This window comes from Gouania willdenowi, chromosome 20, assembly GCF_900634775.1.
Source record: "Gouania willdenowi chromosome 20, fGouWil2.1, whole genome shotgun sequence".
Taxonomy (NCBI): domain Eukaryota; kingdom Metazoa; phylum Chordata; class Actinopteri; order Blenniiformes; family Gobiesocidae; genus Gouania; species Gouania willdenowi.
Window position 1 is genome coordinate 2,135,246 of NC_041063.1, and position 26,876 is coordinate 2,162,121.

General features: G+C 37.5%; 1 protein-coding gene across 2 annotated transcripts in view; it reads left to right on the plus strand.

The window, feature by feature from the left end:
- The window catches only part of LOC114453931 (partitioning defective 3 homolog), a 563,018-nt gene that overhangs the window by 530,511 nt on the left and 5,631 nt on the right, over positions 1–26,876 (plus strand). Inside the window, exons 22-23 of one of the 2 annotated variants that reach the window (XM_028433953.1) lie at positions 8,045–8,165; positions 22,371–22,486. In XM_028433953.1, coding sequence (XP_028289754.1) covers positions 8,045–8,165; positions 22,371–22,486 — 237 coding nt within the window. Of the gene's footprint in view, positions 1–8,044; positions 8,166–22,370; positions 22,487–26,876 lie in introns of those variants that run through there. The other variant, XM_028433955.1, reaches the window with a different exon arrangement.

A 26,876-nucleotide genomic window follows, 5' to 3' on the forward strand; every position in this document is an offset into this window, starting at 1 on the left:
AACACAGGTGGAATGAACTCAAACACATGGATAGAAACAAAGGATACACTGTTGGGTCCTCACGCATTGCTACATATAACCAGGCTACAATGCTTAGTGTGGAAAAAGCTAATTATGGCCTAGAAAAACAGAAGTTACAAAACACTAACCACAATTTATAGCTGCTGGAGACAATATATATATTTTTATCTAATAAAAACTTAGTGTAGGTGTCATAGATCGAAAAAAAAAAGATGTAAAAGGTTGTAATTACAGATCAAATCTTTGCTCCACAGTAAACACTCACTTATTTCATGCATTGCATCGTGAGATGTGGAGTACCTCAGATCAAGGGTTCTCAACCTTGGGGTTAGGATTCCAATTTGGGTTGCGAGAAACTGGGAGCTTGTCACCAGATACATTCAAGGAACTATGAATTTGAGCCCATTTTTGCACATTTTTACCCTTTTTCTGCAACTACTCAAAACTTAGATTATTATTATGTTATATTTTAACCCATTTGTATCACTTTTTTTGCCATATTTTTGCTCCTTTTAATGCATTTCTGCCAATTCATCATATTTCAATGCCTTTTCTGCACATTGTTTCCACTTTCAAGACATTTTTGGCACTTATAAAGTCTTTCCACTACTTTTTCCACCTAATGTCACTTTTAATTACTTATTACCATATTTCATGGTTATTTTGGCCAGTTTAACCACATTCACGATTTGTCATGCCCATTATTTGCTAGTTTAAATTAAATGTTCCTAACGATACTTTTTAAATGACATTACCCCAACCCTGCCTTCATTTCTGCCACTTTTAACCCCATATTAACACTTTTTACCACTTTTTATGTACGTATTTGGCCACTCTAATTTACAACTTGTAATCAATTTCTGTGTTTTTTAAAATCCTCATTTCATACCTTTTTTGCCATTTTTGGTCACTTTTGACTTTCTTGGTCGAGCTCCCTTTTCTGATCAAAACAAGGATTCACATCTTTAAGAGAAAAAACACTTCTATTGTTCTATAGTGTCTATTCCGGACTCCACATCCCACAATAGAATGAGTGAAACTTTCCGGTGTTTCGAGCTAATGATCTTTGATTTATTGATCTATGAGTCTGAGACTATGTCTTTATCTGTCAAAAAAATATCATCTCAAGGGCATAGAAGTTTATTGCTCATTGGCCTTAAAGTCTGTATTCCCCTACACCTGTTCTGGCTAGTTTTACACTCTTCCATTTTTATTTGTGGATACTTAAAGTATTGATGCAACTGGACCTAGTCTGTTGGATGCAAAATAGTAGAAACTTAGAAGTTTTTGATGTTTCAATGTGCAAGAGTTTGCCAAGAACATTACGGCAACCCTTACCTAATCTGTACCTCTACAGATAAACTGAGTAGTTCAGGCCTTTCCAAACTTGTTTGATCCAACTAGTGTGGCCAACATTATGGAATAAACCTAAATATAATACCTAAAAACAGCTTTGAACCCTGGTGGTGTGTCTCGGCTCTTCATGAATGCAGCTTCACAGCTTCATCCCTGTCGATAGGCCTCTAGGATAAGCCTTTGGATTGGCTATAAATACAGCTGTGGTGTCGCTATACAGAGCGTAACATGAGAAGTTAGGGGACTAGCAAAAAAGAAAGATAGGTGGATGATTTGTTGCCTCTGTCTGTTATTTCTGTGTTGTTGGGATGTGTTTATAGACATTTCGTGGTTTAAGGAATGTTTTACCGGTAAATTCCACATCTTATCTCCTTATAGATAAATGACAGTAGATAGATGTCATATGTCACTGTATCTCCTCTTATGCGTTTTAATGATGACAGTAACTTATTTTCTAGACTGTTTATTTTAACTGCCATAAACCATCATGATGCAGACAGTAAGTCTGTTCCCTCGAGAACTCTGATGCAACCTGTGACCTTTCATTCGTTTGCATAAACACATGACTTGTAGCAAGCTGATGAGTCTTCATGGTCATTCATATTCTCTCATACCTTTCTGCTGCTGAATAAGGAGCCCCTTCCTCATTGGGTGGTGCCCCTCAGGGTTGGGGTCAATCAAATTTCATAAAATTACGTTTTCAATTACAGTGACACATTTCTTTTCCAATTACAATTATTATTTTCCCCCTGCAAGTAAATTACATTTATGTTCTAAATTATTAAAGCTCAATTATAATTTTACTAACTTTATTTGTATAAAACAGCCCAAAAGTGCTTTACGAATGATCTCATGTCTTATCTCTGTAGTATGTATTTTGGTGTTCTGTGTATGCTTGTCATTTATAGGTCTGGTGATTGTATGTGTGTGTATGTTGTGGTTTTAGCATCTTTAAATTTGAGTGCATTGAGCTTTATAATTTGTATTTATGTTACAGTCACACTATTGTCACTCTGTAGAATCGTATTGTCCCTATTTAAATACAATTCTATGATATTCTAACTCAAACCCACTAGCCCTTAACCTTTACCACCTGCATGGGTGTAAAGATTCACCCACACACTAAATACAGTAAGCCTTAGAACTGTAACATGGTCCTCAAGTTTTGTGATCAACTTGTAATCAACAATTTTTGTAGAACTTCCATGCCAATCACAATTATAATGTCAATTATCTGAACTCAATTACAATTAAATCATGATTATAATATGACAACATATTTGTTTAATTACAATTATAATTAGGGATGCACCGAATATTCAACCACCAAATATATTCGGCCTTCAGTTTGGTGAGCTAAAAGCAAGGCCAAATAGTAGCGTGTGACGCAATGATGCAATCAAACAACGTGCAGTGATTTCGAGTCAGAAAAGTGTGTGTGCATTACTGTAGAACCAGAGCAGCAGCAGCTCCTCCTTTCTGCACACAAACACAGCCAGACTCTCTCCTTCCCGCTCTCCGTCGTCCGTCACCGAGTCCGTTGTTAGCGCTGTGAGCCACGAATCCGTAAACATCCCCATCGTTTCCTCCTCAGTTCACAAGTGATGTAGGGTCTCTCTGCATAGACTAGTGTAGCATTAGCACATAGCATTAACAGCTGATGTGTGTAAACAATGGGTACATTTATATTTTATTCGGCTTCGGCCACAAATTTTCATTTCGGTGCATCTCTAATTATAATTACACAATATTTGTAATTAAATATCAATTACGCGACCCCAACGCTGGTGCACCTCATACTTTACAGTCTTTATAGACTATCAATGTGCATTTTTATACACAAACCTGATATATTGTGAATCATCACACCAACTAACGAGGCAAGACCTGGATTCGGCAATTAAAAATTTTATTTGCAAAATGTATGGGAAAAAAATCAATATCATCCACCTTCATACCCGCTTATTCCCATTTATCAGGGTCGCAGGGGTCTGCCGGTGCCAATCTCCGGCTCTCATAGGGCGCTGGGCGGGGGTACACCCTGGACAGGGCTCCAGTCCATCACAGGGCAACACAGACAGACAACCACTCACTCATTCATTCATTCACTCCTATGGGCAATTTAGAGACTCCAATCAACCATACAGTCATGTTTTTGGATTGTGGGAGGAAGCCGGAGTACCTGGAGGAAACCCACGCAGCACGGGGAGAACATGCAAACTCCACACAGAAAAGACCCAAGTGTCCACCCCAGGGCTTGAACCCAGGACCTTCTTGCTGTGAGGCGGACGTGCGAACCACTAAGCCACCGTGCGCCCAATCAATATCATAAATAATGTATATTTATGTATATATCACAATGTGTATATTTTGTTGTTGAGTAATGTCCCTTAATTTTTTTAATTTATTTTTTCTTGTAATTAAATTGAAAGTAATAATGCAGGAAAAACAGAAGACTGACCTTGACCTTAAATATGACCTTGAATGAAGGTCAAGGTTTAACACATTTAAAGGAAATGTTATTCAATGGTACTAGTCTGAGCACTGTATCTCAATTTTGGCCAAGTTGATTCTTGTTTAGGGCTGGACAGTCATCATGTGTATCAAATATGAGGCTGTTTGAACTTTGTATGAGTGTTATAGCGGTGGCACCAGTCACACAGAACACTGACCTTGACCTGAAATATGACCTTGAACGAAGGTCAAGGTCACACATTGAAAGGAAATGTTGCTCAATGTAGCACTGTGTCTCAATGTGTGGCCAAGTTATAGGGGAAAAAGGTCTTTTTATTTATGATGTCATGAACTTTGACCCCTACCTATCTTTTTACTGGTAGGTCGTACAGATTTGGTCCCACAAAATAAAATACTCCACTTGAGTTGAGCTTTTCAGAAATGTACGATAAATATTCGTAGAGATATAGAAAATGTTGGTCTTGGTGTGACTTTGACTTTGCCTTTTTGGCGCAAAAAAAGATCGACTGCACACCCTTGACATTGCCCCTATGAGATGACATACGTGTAATTAGTGCAGCGCTAATAGCCTAGGAAGAGTTTCACGACAAAGGAGTTGCGGAAGAAAAATAATAATAACTCCTACGATTACAATTTTCAATTGCCAAATACAATAACAAGTTTAAGGGAGTCGGCAAAAATATCCCACACAAATACAACTGCTAAGATGTTTCCCTTAAACCTATCCATCTTTTTCCCCTCGTAGTGGGTGGAGAACCAAAAAGAGAAGCTCTAGTAGATAATGGACATGCCTCCTTTGAACTAGCGTGACTAATTCATCCCTTGTTAAGTTTCTCCCCTACCTTCCAGCACCTACTCAGTGTAATTTATGCTTGCAACACGTTGGTGGATGTAATGTAGCACATTTACATTTCTTTCCAAAGCTCAACCTGCTTCCATTTTACACAGAACTGCTTCAAAAACTGAACCAGTATTTAAGATAATCAATCGATTGATCGATGAATGTCAGAGTCGGTTAGAGGAGGGCAGTAGGTGGTATGAAGTGTTTACAGCTTGAGATTTGTGGATCATGCAACCCAATGGTGGATGTTTGAGATACAGATAACATGACTCAGCAAACTCTTATTTTACAATATGTAATATCCAGTACAAGTTATTCAGAATAAGGACATCATATTTTCACAGGCTTATATTTAGGTGTTTGTCTTTTAGCATAATAACTCAAAAGTACTGAACAATTTTTGACAAAATTTGAACCAAACAGACCTTACACCGTAAAAGATCACATGACATTTTTAAGGGTATCTGGATCAATATACTGATTCTGGATTTATTCTAAAACTGAGAAATCTTTATTTATCACTGGCAAAATGTTTAAAAATGCACATCTTTTTTTCTAATTGACCCATTTTTATGAAATTTGACTTCGTTATGTCAGTTTGGTTTTTTACCAAGTTTAGATTGGATGGGATCTGGATTAGATTATACTTTATTTTATCCCACAATGCGGAAATTCACACACTACAGCAGCCAAAGACCCAAAGAGCTAGCAAACAAGAAAGCTAAATACAAATACAGAAAGGAATAATTGTACAATAAAAATAAAATAAATAATAGATATTGGTTAAGTTAACAGTACAGAAATAAAATATACATAAATAAGTGGGGTTTTACAATTAGGACTAAGTAATATTTCACATAGTCAGGCTGTGGAGGAACATTATTATTCGCAGATGAGGAAAAAAATAAATAAATCAAAATGTGCATTTTATTGCAATTTAAAATAAAAAATTTAATTTGCGTGCCCATATATTCGGACCTACTGTATGGTTATTAATGGTGATACAACTTTTTTTTTTTTTTTACAAGCCTTGAAAGTGTAAATAATCATGGATCAATGATCAGGATCAGGATGAGGTCGCAGGATCCATGAGTTAATTCTTATTTGCAAGAATTCATGTGGAATCTTTGGCTTGGTAGAAATAGGTTGTTTGACTATTACAGAAAACTGTCTAACAGCTTTTGATAATGTGTTTGGTTTTGAATGATTTTCATTGATTTAATTGATTTTGTAATAAACTATTAAAAGTAAAACATCTTAACGAAAGATTTACATCAAGCCTCCATCCAAAAACCAAAGTAAATGTAAAATGTATGCACCCAGCACTCCTGCATAGGTATGAATAATATATGTATATATAGGAATTAAATAGCCATGTATATCACGTAAAATAGATTTTATTCAGGCAATAAGAACACCACCATGACTGTCTCACGTCATGCTTCAGGTTTCATTACGCTACAATCCATGTGTCCTTTCATGAGCCACAGTTTGTAGCACTTTTAATGAAGCCTGATTGACAGTGTGTCCTAGTGCCCATTATCATCAGGAGGATGTGCTTATTCTAATCTGTAATTATCGCTGTAATTTTGCTCCAAATTTCCGAGGCCCAAATGAGCAATCACGGTGCCACCTGTAAGTGCTGCTCTGAAAGACACACTGACAGGGTAGTGGGTCCTTTTACAGCACGTGTGTCAAATGCAAGGTCTGGAGGCCAAAACCGGCCCTTTAGAGCATCAAATGTGGCCCACTCGAGAAAAAACATTGTATATTTTTGTAAATTACAACTAATTCAGTTGTAGATATCTCAGCCTCATCAAATACAAAAATTCAATCAAAATCCACAATATTTGCAGAGCTCAGTTTCCCATTCTTATATTACATGACGGCAGTCATTTTTAAATTCAATTCAATTCAAATTTTTCTCAAATTATTCCATAATAATAAATAATAATAAATCAGGGAAATTGAATTGAAGATCATGCAGGGACTGATATGTTCACATACTTTATCATTTATATGTTAGAGTGCAAACCAGACATGTGTCAAACTGAAGGTCTTAGGGCCAAGTCCGGCCCTTTAGAGCATCAAATTTGGCCCGCTCAAGTAAAAATTTGATAAAAAACCATGAAACATTTGATAAATTAGCAACTATTTCACTTGTAGATATTTCAGCCCCTCCAAATTCAAAAATTCCATTAAAATCTTCAGTATTTGCTGAGCTCAGTTTTCCAGGCATTTTTAAGCTGAAATTGTAAGAACACTCAAATTTTCCAAATTCTGGATTCATTTCCTTAAATTATTCTACAAAATGTCCCCAAATTCCCAAAATCAGGGACATTTAAGTGAAGATCCTGCAGGGACTGATATAATCATATACTTGATCATTTACAGTATTTGTGGAAGTGCAAACAACAGCACATTAATGTTAAATTGACTCTTTTTACCTACAAACAATCTGTGGCCCAAAAGCTCAAACTGCACCGTATTTGACCCTTGAACTAAAATGTGTTTGACACCCCTTCCTACACTATCTTCTAGGCTTTGTTTCCGGCTCTTTATTTTCTGCTCCCAGCCCTGTGAGAGACTTGGGCCGCTTCATCTTGTTCTTCTCTCTTTTTCTCACATGCTCATGATTAACCTTTCCCTTTTTGTACTCTGCACCGTCCACTAGAGCACCCCTCCTACCCTAATCTCCTGCTCCTTCCCTCACCCTATCCTCTGCACTCTATACATCCCTGCGCCCCCATCCCTTCTCTCTGCAACACATTCCTAACCTTTGGCCACTTTCATCCCTGTGGCATGCATAAATGCAGGCCTATTATCAAGGCAGTTGTCCCATCATAATTATGCATTTTGTCATCCGCTGCTTCTGTGGCTAGTGATAAAAGGCAAGCCTGATTAAGCTGAGGGAAGCTATTGATTCCTATTGACAGGCCCATCAAAGCCCTTTTATGAAGGGGATGTAAATGAGGGTTTTCCTCAGTGTTTAATGACTACGCACCATAAAAGGCCAACATTTTTCTGCAGTCTAAACGACGCATGCATCTCACACAATGGTGCACATGGGAGACGTTTAGTTACGAGGGATGTTTGCAGTCGACGAGGGTGGGAAGAAAAAGCATCTAGAAGGTCAGACAGCGCACAAAAAGAAGTCACAACTGTCAGATCCAGAGATTTCCTGTGCAATTTACAGGGTTGGTAAAGTGGTCAGGTGATGCATTCAAACGGGGGAAAAACCCCACTGGAAAGAATATATCAGCTAAAGGTGCTTCAAAATGAAAGCTGCTGTATTGGATTTGTCTAAAACCCCATAATACCTGACTCACTCTCTTCCTTTCTTAATTGCAGCAGTCAGATCACTCCCAGTAACCATGACCGGATACAGAGATTGAGGCATGAGTTCCAGCAAGCTAAACAAGAGCAAGATCTGGACGACCATCAGCATACCTATAGCCTTGACCCATCGTGGGTAAGTGTTTGATTGTTTTCAAACTACAAAGAGGGTACCAAAACTCAGAAAAATTGTTCAGAATATAACCTCAAATGAATCTGCATTGTTATAAATGTACATGTTAGGCCTTAAAGGCATTTATACACACTTTTAAATTAAGGTTTTACAACAAAGTCTGGAGCGGATCAAACAGGCAAGTCCTAGAGATATTATTTCTGTCCGTCTGTGGGCATTTCCAAACAAAGCCGAGTGTGATGAGATGTGCTATGAATGCAAGCGCGTGCGGAGCGGACTGAAAACAGGAAGTGTCAGCAATCACATCGATTGCATGGCATTGTGGGTGGTCAGGAGAGCCGGTGACTGCGCAAAACAGGGCTTTAAAACCACCAAAAGTATGACAACTTGTTGCTGCTGTATTGTTGAATGTTGTTAAAGAACCAACGAAGGAAGGAGACGTTTCTGTTCACTCTTAACTTATTCAGTGCCAGCCATTTTCAGATTTTCTACCCCCCTCAGTGACAGCCGTTTTTGAGCATTTTGACTGATTTTAAAGACCCACACAATAATTTCTACTATGACTATCTGAAATCTGACACCAGATTCCGAAAGACTGAAGCCTCTACTTTCATCAAAAAAAAATATATTGTTTGTGGCTCGTTTCGTTCTTTTGTAATTTTGAAAAGAGCAAGTTTGACACAAATCTTTAGTTTCAGAGCAAAAAGCTGAGAAAAAAGCCTTTTTCTAAAAAAAAAAAAAACACTGTCAGTGACTTTAAAGCTATTTTTTTTTGCTTTAGTGACAACTCTAACATCTGAACATTGTTTCTTTATATGAAACAAAAAAACACTGAGACCAGGCTTTTGATGAGAAAATTATTATTATTTTGCTCTCTATTATAAAAAGAAGAAAAAAAAAAAAAATAAATAAATAAATATTTTGCTCTCTAGGTCAGAGTTGAATAGATTTCTTACTGTATTTTGGCATTCCTCCAACTTTATCTCCCGTCAGTCTGCACACACGTAACTTCCTCCTCCTCGAGGACATGCCGAATCTCACTGCTCGCCCCTTTTTATCTCACCATTGCCACACTCCAATAATCCGCTAAAGTTCCACACATGTTCTGATCGTCTGTGCGCTTGTAGGAACATCAACATCATCTCTCGTAGCGCCATTTTCTGTCTCGTAAACTCCTTTCCTCTCCCTCTGAGCTCTGCATTCAAAGGTGCGCTGCTACCACCTCCATGTCACCTATTATTTTGCTATCTGACTCACAGTTGAGGGAACTCATCAATATCTAGTTCTAGTAATCTCCGTGAAAAAACACAAATGTTTTCTCGTCAATGGCACTGAGTGAGTTAATAGATGGGTCAATAGTTTCTGTTTCTCTGCTCCAGCAACGGCCCGGATAGCAGTTTTTTCATTTTTATTTGCTTCCGTAGTCTTCAATAAGTATGTTTAGTCCTCCTGACCAGACTCCTGCTATAGAAACAGTGAATATACTGATAAATAAAGTGTGATACTGACTGCTGTTTTCTTCTCCAGTTCATGGAAATATTTCAATTCTGAAGCAACGATGTATTTCTTTAAGTGCAATGTTGAAGGTTGAATTAGTACAATAGATATTAATGGTCTCTCTTAAGCTACAACATGTTTCGAACAAACTTCATATCTGTGAATGTCCTCCATACACATACACATATTTAAAGAATGACGCTGGTAAATATTTTTACTGTTTCTTTCTTAAATGAAAACAATTTTCTTCATCTTTTTGACTTTTCAGTCCATCTTATTGAAAACACACAATAAATAAGTTGTTGAATTGCATTGCTTTTCTGGTCAAATAGATTTTCTTCCCTTCGTATTAACTAATAATTGATCTTCTTTACAAAATGTATTTGAACATATGTGGATGAAATAATTTAATCAGATACAGATATTTTAGTTGACTGTAATGGTTGTTAATAAGATGCTATTGTGAAAAGGATTCTGCTATAATTAAATCTACTTTTATATTTTATCTTCTGCTGCTGTTTAACAATGTTTATTTTCCTCTAAAGTGAGAAGTTGCTTAAACCCATTGATGGATTTAAGATTTCACATGTTTGAATTATATTATTTTATATGTAAATGTATTTATATAGTACATTTAAGATGAAAAGTGTTCTAAATGACTTTATCGTGAGACTAACAGTGGAACCAGTCTCACTTCTCAGGAAATGAAATTGGCAGAACAAAGCAGGGATCTGGGTACAACGTCATTACTTATTGCCTCCCCAATGTGCGTCAGATGTCTGATTCTTTGATCTGTTCCGACAGCGAACATCCAACCACTGCCAAACCATCTGACTCAAGTTGCAAAAGCTTCAAGTTTCATTTCTAAACTTGGGCAAATTTGGTTGACAAATTTTCAATTTCTGGGCTCAACCTTTGACATGAGGCTAATTGCTGATGACGGCTCTCCGTCTGGCTCCTAATAGTCTAGCGAATGGGATGGACTTTTGGGAAGAAGAGGAATAGAGAGGAACTTTGATGACATGTGACTATGAAAGAGTTTTAGTTGATTTTAGAGCAGAGAAAAACTAAAGCCAAGCCGAGCTTCTTTTTAACTTCCATAAAACATGAATAAAAGGATTTTTAAATAAAAAATTCAAATGACAATTTGAGAGGTATAATCTGTTTCAGCAGTGGGATTTACCTTTCATAAATGAAAAAAATCATCAACCTAATTTCTTTGTTAAATCATTTAGAGTTGTTCTGAATTCCCATCAGCTTTGACTTCAACTTCAAACACATTAGTTCATCTTTCCAAAGCCTGTGAGTGATGATCTCAATACAAAGCAACACTTACTTATTAGTCAATGGCAAATTTGTAGTGGAAGTTCTCCCAAATTATAATAATATGATAAAAGCATAAAGATTTATAAAATAAACAACCTTAATGAAATATATAACATTTCTGGGGTAAGTATATCTGTGCTTGACTTAAGTGTTATTTTAGGGGAATACTTTTATTTTACTATTACTTTCACTCCACTACATTTGAAAGACAAATATTGTACTTGCTTGGTGCATAATTAAAAAAAAAAAAAATTAAGTTGGTAACCACCTCACAGGAGGAAGAAAATGCAGCAATGTGTTGATAACAAGACACATTTGAATTATGTCTGTTCTTTAGGACTAGGAGTATGAGAGGAGAAAGCCAAGAAACCTGGGACCATCTACATTTCAATTTGAGATGCAGACAACACAAAATCAATTTTGGACCCGTTTCAGAAAAGAAGAAGAGTGGATAAAACGCTCTACGATTCGTTTGCTCTGATAGTCCGGCTCGTTTGGGCGGTGTGAACACAAAAACAAAGTGGATCAAACTGGCAAATTCTAGAGCGATTGTTTATGCCTGTCTCAGAGCGTTTCCAATCAAATCGTAGAGCGATTAGGTACGCTGTGAATGCTAGCACGTTCTGAGCGGTCTAAAAACAGGAAGTATCCGAGATTACGTTTAGAGCACGGCATTGTGGGTGGTCAGGAACAACACGTGATCGTGCAAAAAAGGACCACCAAAAGCAACTTGTTGCTGCTCCGTTGTTGAATGTTGTTGCTCATTTTGACCAATAGATGAGAGCCTCTTCTTCAGGTTTCTGCTTTTCTCTACTCCAGTAACAGCCCCTCAACTGGTTAGCTCATGGAACTGCACCAGAGGCTGTTTGGAGCAGTTCAGAATTTGTGAGGGGCTACACATCAATCTGGCTCTTGCCAGACTATTAGAAACTCACGGACACTAAGAAAACTACAAAAAAGACTAGTGTTGTGACCTTCTTGACCTTGTTGCAGACAAAGCACAGCTATTTTCAAAATGACATTTAAAATATAAAGACATTATCATTTTTACTGTAAATTACTTGGTGTGGCTGGCTTCTACACTTTTATCTTCTTTCTGCTGTCTAAAACAATTTGGAAAGTCCACAGCAGCATACTTTCTACCACAAGAAAGCATTATTTATTTTCTCTGAATTTGTGTTCTTATTCGTCTTAGTGTTAGCTGTAAACAAGAAAAAAGAACAAAAACAACCTTTGAACGGACATTCATTACTGTTTTCTTAATCCCTCTTTCTTTTCCAAGTCACCCTAAGATGTTAACTGTTTGTTCAGTCTTTTTCTCTGAGCCTACCAGATCCTAATTGTGTGTGATTGTTGACATTGTTTGGCATACCACTGCTGCTCCACAAGTAATAAGATACTGGGCCAGCCCTTGAGTATTGAAGTCTATTTCATTCAACCTCTTTCATGTTATTTTAGTCCTGAGAACAAGGTTTCACGACGGTAGAGCTTGTTAGGAAGATCCATGCATGCCTGTGCTTTACACTGACACTGATTAGAGGAACAAAAGTAAGTCATGTTACAGTGTCGTCCAAAAGTGGAGCCAATGTGAAGAAAGAGAGAAAAAGGAAGAAAGTGGCAGTGTTTTCTGAAGCTCCATTAGAGGTATTTTTCATTCAAATTTACTGTAAACCTGTTTCATCTGTAAATGTTGTTCACGCTGATAAAAGAGAAACCCTAATTGCCCTCACGTTTATAAATAATAACACTCACTATGTATAGCCAGTAAAAGAAATGCCCTAGCAGGCGTTTAAATGCCAACCACATCAAAGTGTAAGAAGTTCTCAGCATCACTCAGTAATGGCTCTATTAGATATGGTTCAACAATACAGAATAAAACAACAGTCTAAGAGTTCCAATCCTGAAATAACTACACAATGTATAATAATGTAATGAATGGCATAAGCATAGTAATATTTCATTGGTTCTTTACATTATTTTAATCTAGATTTGAGTTGCAGTGTTGATAAATTATAGTTTCACCTAAATAAAATATTTTCTTTGATATTCTCGATCAGTCTTTCTCAAATGTGGGTATGTGTACCCCTAGGGGTACAGGATGGCACTACAGGGGATACTTGATGCTGCGTTCACACCGGATGCGTCACGAAATGTCCGTATATCAAGATTACATACAAAGTCAATGGAGCGATGCGGCCCAGATGCGAAATCTTACCCGTGCGGCAGCGCGGTCCGATCCGCGCTCCCGATTTTACGCATATCTGCACATTCGCAAGACTTGAAAATATTGAACTCCTGCAACTGTTTCGCATGATGAAAGCCAGTCAGAGTCTTTGTTGACAATGACGTCAGGCCGTCAACATGGACACTGGTCTGTTCACCCATTCAACCATGGAGTAGAAGCTGTGTGACCACCTGGAGCTGTATGACACGCCCTTTATAACCAGGACCGCACTAGGAAGGATTAGGTGTGGAGGAGAATCAGTGAGGAGGTGGTAGTAGCAGGTAAAAGTTCTCTCTGTAGCACTGAGCTAGCATAGCATTAGCCGCTAATCACACCGGCTTTTTTCACTGTTGGTTTATGTTTATGAGAGGAGAAAAAGCAGGCAGTGAAACTCACCCAGTTGGATGTGTCGCTGGTGGGCAGGACTTTGCTTCAGATGTGCGTATGAAGCGAATGGGGACATTTTTTGATCCTGCGGTACGTTTCTTGTGGCAGATGCATCTGGTGCCGCAGAAGACGCATTTGGTGTGAACCCAGCTGGGGGGGCGGGGGGGGGGGGGGGGATTTGCAAAATTAAATCATTAAAAATATGGGGTTTTACAATGTTTATTTTCAGCTAAAAGTGATAATCATACTAAATGTTTTCAGCAACTCACAACACAACGACAACAAAAACACACAAAAGAAGAGAAAAATATACTGAATAATAAAAAGAACAGACAATCAACAACAAAATATACAAAATAACAGCAAAAACACACGCACTAAAAGAGAAAAAATCCTACTATTATCAGCAACACACAAAACAACAACAAAGACACACTAAATGAGAGGAAAATACACAAGATTACTACAAAAAAACAGAGAAACATACAAAACTACATAAAAAACAACCAGACGACACCAAAAAAAACACACACACTGAGAGATAATGATTTAAATAATACCACACAACAACAAAAATACACAAAATAAGACATTATACTGACTGATAAAAAGGACAAACAACAACAAAATACACAAAATGACACAAAACACACAAAATTGTGATAGAAATGATCTTGATTAGAATGTTCTAATGTTCTAGTCAGACAAAGGGGGAACCTGAATTCAGAAATAAGACAAAGGGGGTGCTTAAGCCAAAAACGTTTGAGAACCACTGTTCTTGATCATTCCAGATAGACTTATCTATCCGACAGAGGGGAAATTCAATTCATTACAGCAGCAACAAGAGTAAAAGTATTGTAGACACAAGCTTCTCCGTGAACTTTTGATTTCCTCTCATTGTCCAAGGTCTTGTGCTGTGTGGTGGCTTCATTGAATACTCAATAGGCATGAGTCAGGTTGTGTGGAATTGGAATTATTTGTCCTGCTATAGACTTATATCCTGTTTATCTAGAACAGGCTGCAGCATTTCCCAATAGCTTTGTGCAGGACAATAAGGTATAGAGAATGAATCAATGAAGGAACGAACTCACAGCAAGAGGGACTTTGGTTCCACTTCCAGGGCCGACAGTGGTTCTTTCTAAGTGGAGTATGCTTGTTCTGCCTATGATTACATGAGTTTCTCTGAAGCTAATCCGGTGCTTTTCCATTTTCCTTAAACATGGCTGCTGAATGATTTGGTGTTTAAAAAAAAAAAAAAAAAACCTGTATGATCGAGTGGCTATTCCTTCTCCCACCCAAAAGGACTTCTATCTTTGGGTTTGTGTGTCTCGGTAATCTCAGCCATCATAACGTCGGTGGCGCACTGTTTAAGGGAGAGTAAAGGCCCCTTAGGAGAGCTCTTCTTCTCTGCCTCATTGTCTACTACGAAACCGCAGAGTTGGAACAATTTATTTATTTTTTTTATTGGTTGATAAAATAGGTTTACATTGGCATCTTTAACTTTTCCAAGTTGTCATTCTGACCAAAGGATCTAAAAACCAGGCTGAATGCTTCACTGTGATGGGAAAGATGGCAGAACAAGGCTCTAAAACTCTAAGTATTCCTATTTTTTTTAAAAAGCAATTAAATAAATATGGTGCATAATGTGTTTTCATTATGCAAAGTTCCTCTAATAAGTACATTTCAAAGATTTTAGGCCAAACTTGTAAAAACAATACAGGATCTCTTTAAGTCAGACTGTCAGTACAGACTACACAAGCACATGTTTTCTTTAGAGCTGGTATTGCATGCTAGACATAAGTCATAAGCCTTTACTTATATTATTTTCTATCTTTAGTGTAAACAACCTAGTATTTTTACAGTGTACATTCATGTATATCACCAATGACTAGTCCTGACTTTAAAAACGTACTGTGAAAAATAATCTTTCAAAAGGCAAGCCTGAAAACATTGCCAGTGGACAATGGAACAATGATGATCTTGATAAGTTGCAGGTACAGCAACAGCATCCGGAGTTCTGTGAAGGAGGGGGCCCTCGCTCCCTGTGTGTTCAATCTCAGCTGTTCTCTGGGGTGTTGAAGTCTGAGCTCAGGTCAGTCTTTAAGCTACGACTCCAACTTAATTAAATAATGACCATGATACCTCTGTGCCTGCCTATCATGCGCCCCCCAGCCAACACACATAATTAGAGTCGACATATTTGCTCTCCCACCCTTCCTTCTTTCTCTGAGAGGGGATTTCCAGATGTTCGTCATAAAGCAAGTTGTGTTTTCTTAAAGACTTGCTTTTTTTTCTCTTTCATTCTTCTGTCTTTCCCCAAACAAAATCCACTTTTGTTGTGAGGTTCAAGCACCAATGAGCATGACCACAGAAATGGCTTGAAAGCGATCCATCGTTGCCTAAGATCAAACATCAGCTTTTAAACTATGCATTTATGGCAATTCATTTGATTTGATATCATATCATCTTGGCGCTACCATGACATGTTTTCACAACAGGAAAAGAAGAAAATCTTGTGCACTTACGGTGAAACCCTTCAAAACTTAACCCTTTCTTTAAATTCAATGAAGACATTGTTTTCCAATGAATGCCTTTTTTGTTACAATGTCCTAAAAGACTCATATGAAGCTGCTATCTGAGCCCTAATGTACACCAGGCAACCAGTTCAACATCATTTGGGGAGAAAAAGGCAGTCTGAACAAATGATTCCCAGGGCAAATCTGAACCCAAAGTTGACAGCTTAAGAAAACTGCTAATACTCTCATACAAAGTTTAAAACATACAAGGCAGAAAAACAACGTAAATAATGCTTGGAGAATGATTATTCCAGAACCCTATGCCAATAACCTGTTGGGTCAGGTATTCCCTTACCAGCTCTATGATAAAATATGTTGGAAAACACTGCTAGTTGAGGAGTTTTGTGGACATATGAAGTAATAACAGTGAACTATTACATTCTGAAGGTATTTTGCAATAATGCAAAACGTTCTTATGGATCCCCAACACGATTCCAGGTGATGGTGATAGTTTCAGTTTTCTGGCTTGCCAAGACAACTTCTATAGTTACTTTCTTTATGTGCTAGATTAAAACACATCACTTTGCAATTTGGTCAAGACATTTGAGTACTAGTGTTGTGGTACTCCAGATCGGACTGGCTGAATTTGAGATTACCATCAAGACCGATTGAGACCAGCACTGTTCTGCTATTCTCCAACTTCATTAATGTGATGATAAGAAGAAGCATTTGGAACTGTTTCTGCATAGCAGTTGAGTTTTTTTTTCCATTGCATCTTGACATGGTAATTGAACTGATTATCATTGACATGTCAACATTCTTCACAGTTTATCCAAGCGCACTAATAGCAGCTTTCATATATGAGCTTTTGATGACTATTGTTTGTTTTAGAGCAAAGTAATGGAGCGTGCTTTACTGATCTTATAGTTACAGCCATAATAGGCGCAAGCACAAAACATCATGTTTGGACAATGGCTGTCAGACAAACAATCACAAAGTGATGAGACTTCGTTGGATGTCTGAAATGGATTTCATCAGAAGTAAATTAAATAATGTGTACTACCAAATCAGACACAGAAAATACATATTGTTCTCTGTTTGTGCTCAGATTTAAGCTTATAACACATAGTGTTTTTCTTTTGTTTTTTTAAGTTCCAAAGACTTTGAGATAAAACCTGTGGTGTTTCAATTGCTTATTTGTTTGAATTCAATCAAAACTTTGTTTGTATAGAAATTTTTTTACACACAATCAGCTCAAAGTTTCTTAACAATATAGATACGAGAATAAAAACAACAACCCAGTATCATTATCCACTCATGGCCCCCAAAAACAAACAGATAATAATCAGTAAGAAGCAAGGATAAAATGGTAAATACTGTGGTTGAATGTGGGCGGACCAGTGAGGAAGTGTCTTATTAAGAGCAGTCAAATTCAATCCGACTGGGGAAACAGTGGTGTAAAAAAGATTAAAATATTAATTAATCATAATAACCATAGGAGGCATAAAAATAATTAGTTAAATAAATACACATGATTAAATATTAATACAAAGTGCATAAGAGTTTATTAAATGAAAAGATATCAAATACAATATATATAAAAATAAGTAAGTAATTAATGGGAAGAATAAACGTCTTAATAAGATAATGGTGTAAAGGAGAAGTAAAAGCAGGTGTTTTATTTAAAGGCCATTGTTTCACGGTGGGTTATTATTTGTGTTTTAAAAGTCTTAATATTCTTTCTAACCCATATCTCTGGTAGGCTTCACATTGTAAATATGCCTTGCTGTGATTTTTTGTATTTGCTCTTGGAGATACTAAGTCCTGTGTCAGAGGACAAGGAGAACCATGTGAGTTCATATGGATTAATAAAGGAGTTCATTCAGAGAGGTACGAAGGAGCTGTTATTCTGACATTTTAAAACCAATACACTTACGTTAAAATCGATCGTGAAGCTAACTGGGAGTAAATGCAGCAATTTTACAACTGGATGGTGTGAGATCTTCTTCTAGTTTTTAGTTAAAATATGCGTAGCAGAATTTGTTAGGAAGACCACAGGCCTCCTTGTTGGCCTGAGAGAGATTTGGGCAAACTGTTTTACTATTTGAAGAAAATTATTGATGTGTGGAATAAAAGTGAGCTCAGAGTCAAGAAGAACACCAGGATTTTAACTTTTAACTCACTCTTCTATGAATTCTTTTTTGACAATATCACTTCTATTAATGTACTTGGCGTTCTGTGCATAGCAAACATGTCCTTAAGTGATGTGGGGATTTTGACAATGGTGTTTTAGGCCAGTGACTAGGAAATGGTCGACCACACTGCTTGCTTTCAGACGAATCCTTGGCCTGAAGCTACACAGCCATGCAACCACAAATGGACTGTGCTTGAGTATAATAAATTGGTGGAATTGGGGCAGCACGCTGACTCCTAGAGACAATCATTACGCAGCTGGACGTTTGTTGGGATGTGGTGTTTCACTAGCAGTCTCTCACTTTTCCTCTTGGTCTGCCCATTAGCCACGTAAACCGCTTCCATGTGTGTGTTTGTGTACGCTATGGCGTGCCTGTCTTAAACCCATCCCCTATGCAGTGGCCTGTAAACAGAGCGTCATGAGAAGAGTGTGTGGAAAGCCACATGTCAGTTCTGACTCATCACGCCTCTGAGCTTTGATGTCGGAAGGCTTTTTGACTAGTTTGGTTTTGAGTTTAGTTCCCACACAGCTGCTGTCCACATCGCTGCTTTGGGATAACTGCAACCATTTTCATAATTGTTCCCCCGACTGACTTTTCTGTTCAAACAAGTGAATAATTGCAGTTTTTGTCTATCACACCAAGACAGCAGCGGAGAGATAAAAGCATTCTGTATTGACATCATTTTTCACATTATTGGATAAAAACGAACACGGACATCCCTTTGATTTGATTTCAACAAATGTCATGTTTTATATGACATTGTGTTCCAGGCTCAACATGGTCTAATGTGATTCTCCATACAAAGATAATGGCATTACGCTGACTGATTTTTTTCCCTGGATATTTCTCATGCATCGTTCTTCGCTCGGTGTCATTCACTCTCATTTTTTGCTTACAGTGTAAAGCCCCTGTAAATGTTTCTTGCTGCTGATTTTCTGAAACTGCTAGAGCTCCAATACTTTACAATGATGTCCTGTACTTTAATATCAATTAAGGCTCACATCTAAGGCCCTGCCTCAGATTTTTCTAGGTCTGTCAAACTCAAGGCCCGGGGTCCAAATCTGTCTCTTTAAAGCATCCAAATTGACCTACAAGTAAAAATGACAGAAAAAACATGGATCATTGCGTTAATAACCAAAGATTTCAGTTATAGATATCTCAGTCCCTCGAAGTTAAAGGAAACTCCACAATATTTGCAGGAGGTCGCTATTTTGATTTACCTGTATCACATGACTTCATTTTCCCCAAATCCTACATTTCTTACATTGAATCCTACAAAATTGTGTCACAAAGTGAAGAAAGTTTGAAGTGGAGATCCTACAGGGACTGATTTATTGCTTGGATATTGTTGGTACATTACATAATCTATATATCAGATATTTGTCGAAGTATGAACTAGGGTATAATAATGTTGAAATCATGATTTACCACTCAAAACTCCTGAGCAAAATTCAGCTAGACATTGTTGAATTAAGTCTTTAATCTTTTTATTTGTTGGTCAGTTTGTTTGCATTTGATACAAGCTAAATAGAGCCTGCTATGTTCTTGCAAATATGTATATAATTTGATATCATCCTTGTAACTCTACTTCCACTTCACTAATGTTCTCCAATTACTTAAATTCTGGAGAGCATGCACTACACGTTCATACAACAGTTGTGAAAGAGAGAATGACTAATTTACAATCCTTGCAATGTTACACAGTTTGTACAATGTAGTCTTATTGGTAATGATTTGACCTTTGCTATTCTTTCATTTGGCGTTCCACAAGGCTCAGTTTTAGGAACCCGTGCATATTCCCTCCTTATAGTTTTTTTTTTCTTGGTTGAACCTTTTATCTACCCCTATTGTTATGGTGTTGATCTAAAATTACTTATAATAATGATTAGATTTATGTACCACTTTTTAGAAGGAGACTCAATCCTTCACAGCTGCCCTGGTGCATACTGACAGATGTGTAACTGCCATTTTGATCACCACCAACAGTCATGCACAATTCATACCCATTCATACGAGGCAATGTGGGTAAAAGTGCCTTGCCCAAGGACACAACGACAATGACTTGGATAGAGCAGGATTCAAACCCCCTTACAAAGAGTATTAGATTAGGCTTTGATTTAGTTGTGAATGTATTAAAGCATTGATATTCCCAGACGTTTTACAATTTGAGGAAAAAAAGGTATCTGGACTCCTGAAACTCCCACATTGAGTTAGAGAAGCTTGTTGTTGCGACGAACCCGGAAACATGTGATTCCAATTGACTTCACCCTTTGATAAAAACTGTGTTTGAGGACCCAAAGGGCTTGAGAAAGAACTTGATCTGAAGTAAAATGTTATTGCAGCTGCATGAGTGAAGAAGAAACTCACCGTTTCATGGACACAAAATGTTAGAAAGAAGATGTCAGGTTGATTGACAGGCTTTCATTCAACCAACACATCCTTAACTTATCAGTTGATTCTTTTTATTTTTAACCTGCAACTTTAGACAACTTGTGAATCATTCTTTGTTTTCCATAACCTTTTTTGAAACTGTGCGTGTTTGCTGTCTATCACCACTCTCTAACATGTCTCTGTCTGAGTCTTGTGTAAACTGACACTGGGTTGAGCCGCGCTTACGACACCTCTCCAACTAACTTGTGTTTAATTGGCTTGTCGGGTTCTTTAATGAGCCTGCTCATTAGAACCATGCTGGTGTTGAGGGAAATAATATCTCCATGTCAACCACACAGATGATCATAAGACTAATGCAGACATACACCTAGTTATGTGCCGAAGAAGAAATTGGAGAATGTTATTATGATCACAGCTGTTCATCAAAATGGGAATTTTGGAGTAATACTTGGCATCACTAAATGTGAAGTATTGAAATCAATGCTTTTGATCTTGTTTTCAGGGTTTGAATGTTCTGGATGAACAAAAGTTTGTTTGTAAAGTGTTTTAAGGATACATTCTTAGCAGGTCACACATTTTTACACTTTTTTCACTGACTTAGAATTGTAACAATACACCCCCAACGTTTATCTCATCAAGGACCCCCATCAATGAGATTTAACTTTCATTAGAAATTCAAACTTAACAATCGGCAGAACATAAGTCTGTGTTGTTTTGATTTATTGCCACTGTGGTTAATTCTTCATTTACATATATTATATATATTTATTTAAGTTCTTGGAAATCCTTTCATTGGAGATAATTTTTTCCCTCAGATAGTGACGACTTTTAACCTTTTTAAAGATGTTATACATCTGTAAATAGTGTATTAAAGGGGATATTTCTACTAAAAAGATGTGATACAAACTGACTCAAAGACACAATAAGAGGCAATAACAATGATAGTACCTTAAAATATGATGACTGTCAACACTGAATATTTAAAAACAAATCATAAGAAATACAATAAACATTAAGAAATAATGAAAATCTTTTTGAACCAATAAACAAAATGCATTTTTTTTAATCTGCATACAGCAACCCTAATCCTAAATATATATTTATAACCCTTTAACCTAAATGTAGTACTTACAATAAATATGGGGTTGGGATTCTATCCACTGGGATTTTGACTGTTGGGATTTTGTTTGTTGGAAGAGTATGTTGTAAAGGCATACATTTTATTTCAGATTTTACCTGTGAGGAAGTTGGTATTGTAGTTTATTTACTTAAGCAGCCGTGGATATGTAACGCATCTAGTCAAGAAGACAATGAGTGTTTTGAAACCTCATGTTTGTCTTGTATCTCAGCTTGTAATGATTCCAAACTGACTTCAGTGTTTTCAGACAAAGTCCTTAATCAGCATTATCAAGGGAGTGTTGGTCCACGAGCACAGCTGCATTTCTCTGATCACAATCACCTTGGAATCACACCAACTAACTAGATGTTCCCCAAGGGAAGCCTGATGCTCAGGAGGCGTCACACTGTCAAATCACCTGCTGTGTTCAGGGAAATGAGGAGAATATTCCACCATCTCAGCACCACAACGTGTGTGTGCGTGTGTGAACAAGCATTTTTTGGAAGTCCGTTTTTGCTTACTCAGCCCCATTTCTCTGGTTTCATGTTTCACCAGGTGAGCAATGGGACGGAGGTGCAGAGTGGGCTTCAATCAGTGACAGTGGACAATACCACCCCCAAACAGCAGCAGGAAGAACAAGATGGATATCAGCAGGACAACCCCCTGCCACGGTAATCTTCTTCTTCCTTTTTTCTCCTCCTTCTTCCTTTTCCTTCTTCTTTCTTCTTCCTTCTTTTCCTTCTTCTTCCTTCTTTTCCTTCTTCTCCCCCCCAGCGTTTCTCATCACCCTTTCTCAAATTGCCCATTTCACTTTTGAGTTCCATCAAATCCCTCCGTCCACTTTGCATTACTTTTTGGCACAACCACAAAAACTTTCACTTCATTTACTTGACATTCAGATAAGATGGAGAAAACATATTTAAATAAAATCATTTATTCTTATCTCTTTGAATCATTTGTCGTTAAACTTTATTAAGTGGAGGCTGACCTTGGTGGAAAGCGTGACTTTGTCCTTTTCGTGCTTTTGCTGAATGGCACTATTGATATTTGAAAAGGTTTCACGATGCCAAAGACCACAGACAATTTTTTTTACTAACTGATAAGCTGTGAGTAAAATTCACTCTATCTTACATTTTGAGGATTGAAGAGGAATGAGTTTTGAGGGATATCACATCATCTTTAACTCGCTTCTGAAGTTTTCACCTCATGATTTTTTGAGTCCTTTTTGCATGTCCACCATCGTGGGGGGAATATCTCAAAATCTAAGGCTTTACAAACTTGACAGAATGAGTGATGAAGGGTATTTAACTCTTGTAGCATAAACTATTTTCTTAAACACTCGTTTAGAGGAAGCAAAGGAAAGTATTATTTATTTGAATGATCTTGTTCAAACAAAGTAAGAGCCCTTAGTGTGAGGCCTTTTCTCTGCACCAACACCAATAACTTCTTCATAGAAACAACCTTTCTCCCTCCTTCTCCAGTGAGCAGACACGGCTAAGTCGATTAAAACATGTTCTTGTCCATAGCTATGGATTCACACTCTACACTGACACATAATCAATGTGCTGTGTATAAGCCAACTAATCTATACATTCTCTTCACTGCTGCTATCTCCTGGCATCTCATGTGATGTGACAGTTGCCTTCAGGCCTTGCCTCTCACTCAGAGATTCTCCTGGGAAAGTTGGGTTTAAAAATGAGAATGACGTTTGCTATGCATTCCTTTTATAATCTCAGAGGCTCTTTGAGCAACAAGTCGCATGAGCTCAGGCTTAACGCTTGACCTGGGTAAGCATTCTCAGAGTTTGTCTTAGCCGCGGCTCCTCATTAAGGGGCTACTTTTCCAAATTATCAAGCATAATCATTCCAAACACCCACCACCCCCTCATTCTGTCATACTCTTATAAAACAGGAAGCTTGAGAATTGGACATTCTCCTACTAAAAACCCCTCCAGCCTGAAGTGCTTCCAGAGTAGACCATGATAGCCAGTTATCTAATGACGGCCAGGCTTAGCTCACTGTCTGCGATGTGAGGATGGTAAAGCACGAATGAAGGCTTGTTTTTGGAACAGGATTAGCAGTGACAGGCAGTGAAAACCAAGAGGGGGGTGGGGGGATGTTTTAGTCGAGTGGAGTGTCTGCTGATTAGCCAAAATGCGACACAATTGTGCACAAAATTGTGCATAGCTTCACATGCTGTCAAGATAAGGCTTTAAGCTGCGGTTTGCCAGTAGCTTCCACATCGCAAGTACTGTGTGCATGCCTCTGCCAAAATAACCAGGTTTCACACGAAAAAGAAAACATTATTCAAGATTTGTAGACGGTTTATTTGTGCAAAATGGATGTGATGGTTTCATTGCCCATTGGATTCTTTTAGGGCTTTTCCTACTCATTTTATTTCATATGTGTGTGTGTGTGTGTGTGTGTGTGTGTGTGTGTGTGTGTGTGTGTGTGTGTGTGTGTGTGTGTGTGTAAGTTTTCCCCAACTTCTCATAAATTCAGATTTTTCCCAGCTGCTTAAAAGAAACACACAGCGCCCACAAATTTAGCGTCAAGCCAACTTCCTGGCTTTGTTTGTTATTTTCTGTCATTCTAAATTTACCCCGCTCTTTGGTATGATGTACTTCCCTTCCACTCCCTTTGTAAATGTAACTAATCTACTTTGTGGCATATATTGGCACAAGAGCAGAGGTGATAAGAGAACAAAATCTTCCTGAAACATCAATCACCGTACAATTCCTATGGGACAAAGTCTTCTAAGTGTTCTCTGTTTAGCTCTTAAAAACCTAAAAAGGTCACAGTGGAAATGTGTACTGCTGCCTCATGCAACAGGCGTCCAAGTTTTCTAAACAAGAGGCTCCCTTGACAATGATGCTCTCGTAGTCTGCGAGCCAAGCCACAGTGTACATGCATGGCAGTTTGCCCAGACAGCTAAACCCAAATACATAGCATGTGGTGGGGCTTTATCTGCAGACAGCTTCCACATTTGTGCTACCACCAACTGCACCCAGGCCGCAGACATAAAGTCATGTACATTCAATCAGCATATGCGTTTGTCCTCTTTTACATCAAATGTAAAAAGACCAAACATGATTTCCCCTGCGAACCTGCCTTGGACGTTACGCAATATTCGTCAAGTGCTGCAACTTAGGAATCTTAGAAAACCCTTTGAAATACTAGCCACAAAGAAAATTATCTAAACTATTGTCCAATGATAGATCTTGGACGATGTACTTCTTAGCCCGACTGCGATTTTAGCGTAGAAAACATGGAGCAGTTGGGTCGTGTGCAAATGAAACAATAGCTTAAGGTGCAAATGCTGCGTTTATGGGAACTCAAAATTCTGGAATTTCCAAACTTCTATTTGAAAAAAGTGCATTGGAAGGCCACCAACCATACAAACATGAATTACTTTATTTCAGCCATGTTTTGAAGATATTTCGATGTGTTGAAGATGGACATTGGAATTTTCAACTTGGAAAAGCCGATTTCTGAGTGTGATTGAATGCAGCATTAGCCCTACTGTTAAAAGCCATGCAAGCTGGAGCTCTTGTTGGCCCAAAACTGCTCGTAATTCTATCTAGCGCCTCTTTAAGGTAATAATGTAGAATGTCTTGTCGTGTGAAACAGTAGTGGTATGAAAGGTTTGATTTAAAAGAAGATTTTATGGTTACGGGTTTAATTCATGGGAACAAAACCTGCGAACATGTTCACCCCATTGTTGCTTAGGTTAAGAGCATGAACCTATTGACTCTGATTTAAATGCATGTATTACTGTATGTGTTTATCCCTTTGAATCCACATGCGTACACACACACACACCCTTTATAAGCCACGTCTTATTATATTAAGAACTTGGTGGATATATTTATTTTTGATAGCTCTTAGTATAGCTGTGATTAAAATCTGCTTTTGTCAGATTTTCTTACATTTACTTAATACAAATAATTAATTTGATGCACTGAAAGAAAAAAAATACTCAAAGATATAATACATAATTGACCTGTGAGGCTTGTCAGAGTCAACGACTTGGAAGCCTTCACGCAATGAATGAAGATGTAGCCTCCCTTCACCTCTGGTATATTCATTTTGCTCTGATTGCATGGCTAAATAAATTACTTTTTTTCTTTCTGAGTAAATAAATTACTGAATTGCCAGAACATTTTACAGTGTGCTTGTTATCATTGCACATGATACACAAACGCCCACATTTTCACCAAATAATCCCTTTGGGTTCATGAAAAATGGCTTTTTCAAAAGAAATCATCAAATTTAAGACTTTGAACTGAATTTGTAGCAACAATAAAAAAAAAGGCTGCATATTTCAGGGACAGTTCAGCAAGTTTAATTTGGGAGATTTTCATTGCAGATTCTCTGTACAATAAGGAATAAAATATATAATCAATAACTTGAGCTAGAAAACTATATTTTTTTAGTTTTGGTAAGCTGCCAGCACATGTACTTTATTGCTATTGGCCCTGGCCTGGAAATGACATTGATCAATGAAATGACATTGACACACGGCATAATGGGGTGTGTATTGTCAGGCATCTGCCGATACGATTGGTATCCCGATACATATGTCGCGATACGATATGATATATCGGTGATTATTGCGATTTTCTTTTTAATATATGACTTAAGAAACAATATGTATATGTACATTTTTACACCTTAATGAGAACATTATGTATGAAATATATTTTATTGGCATATTTTATGCTTAAAACATTGGCTTTTACATGACGTGCCAACAACTTCAAATAAAAAAAAAATAACAACAATCTGCCTGTGGCTTTTAAACCAACTTTGACTTTAGTGCAACTTAACTGAGGTATATGAACAACAAATAAATGCAGAAAGTTTGTACTTTCTTTTTAGATTTTATTGAAAAAACACAAGCTGGTCAAGATGTTCAGATCATATTTGTGTAGTTACAATGTCTCCTGCAGTGGAAAATAATTTCCTGGTTAACTAAATTAAAAAAATAAAAAATCGATATGGATGCATTTTGAATTGATCCAAGAATCGCGCAACGTAATATCACGATAGATCAATTTTT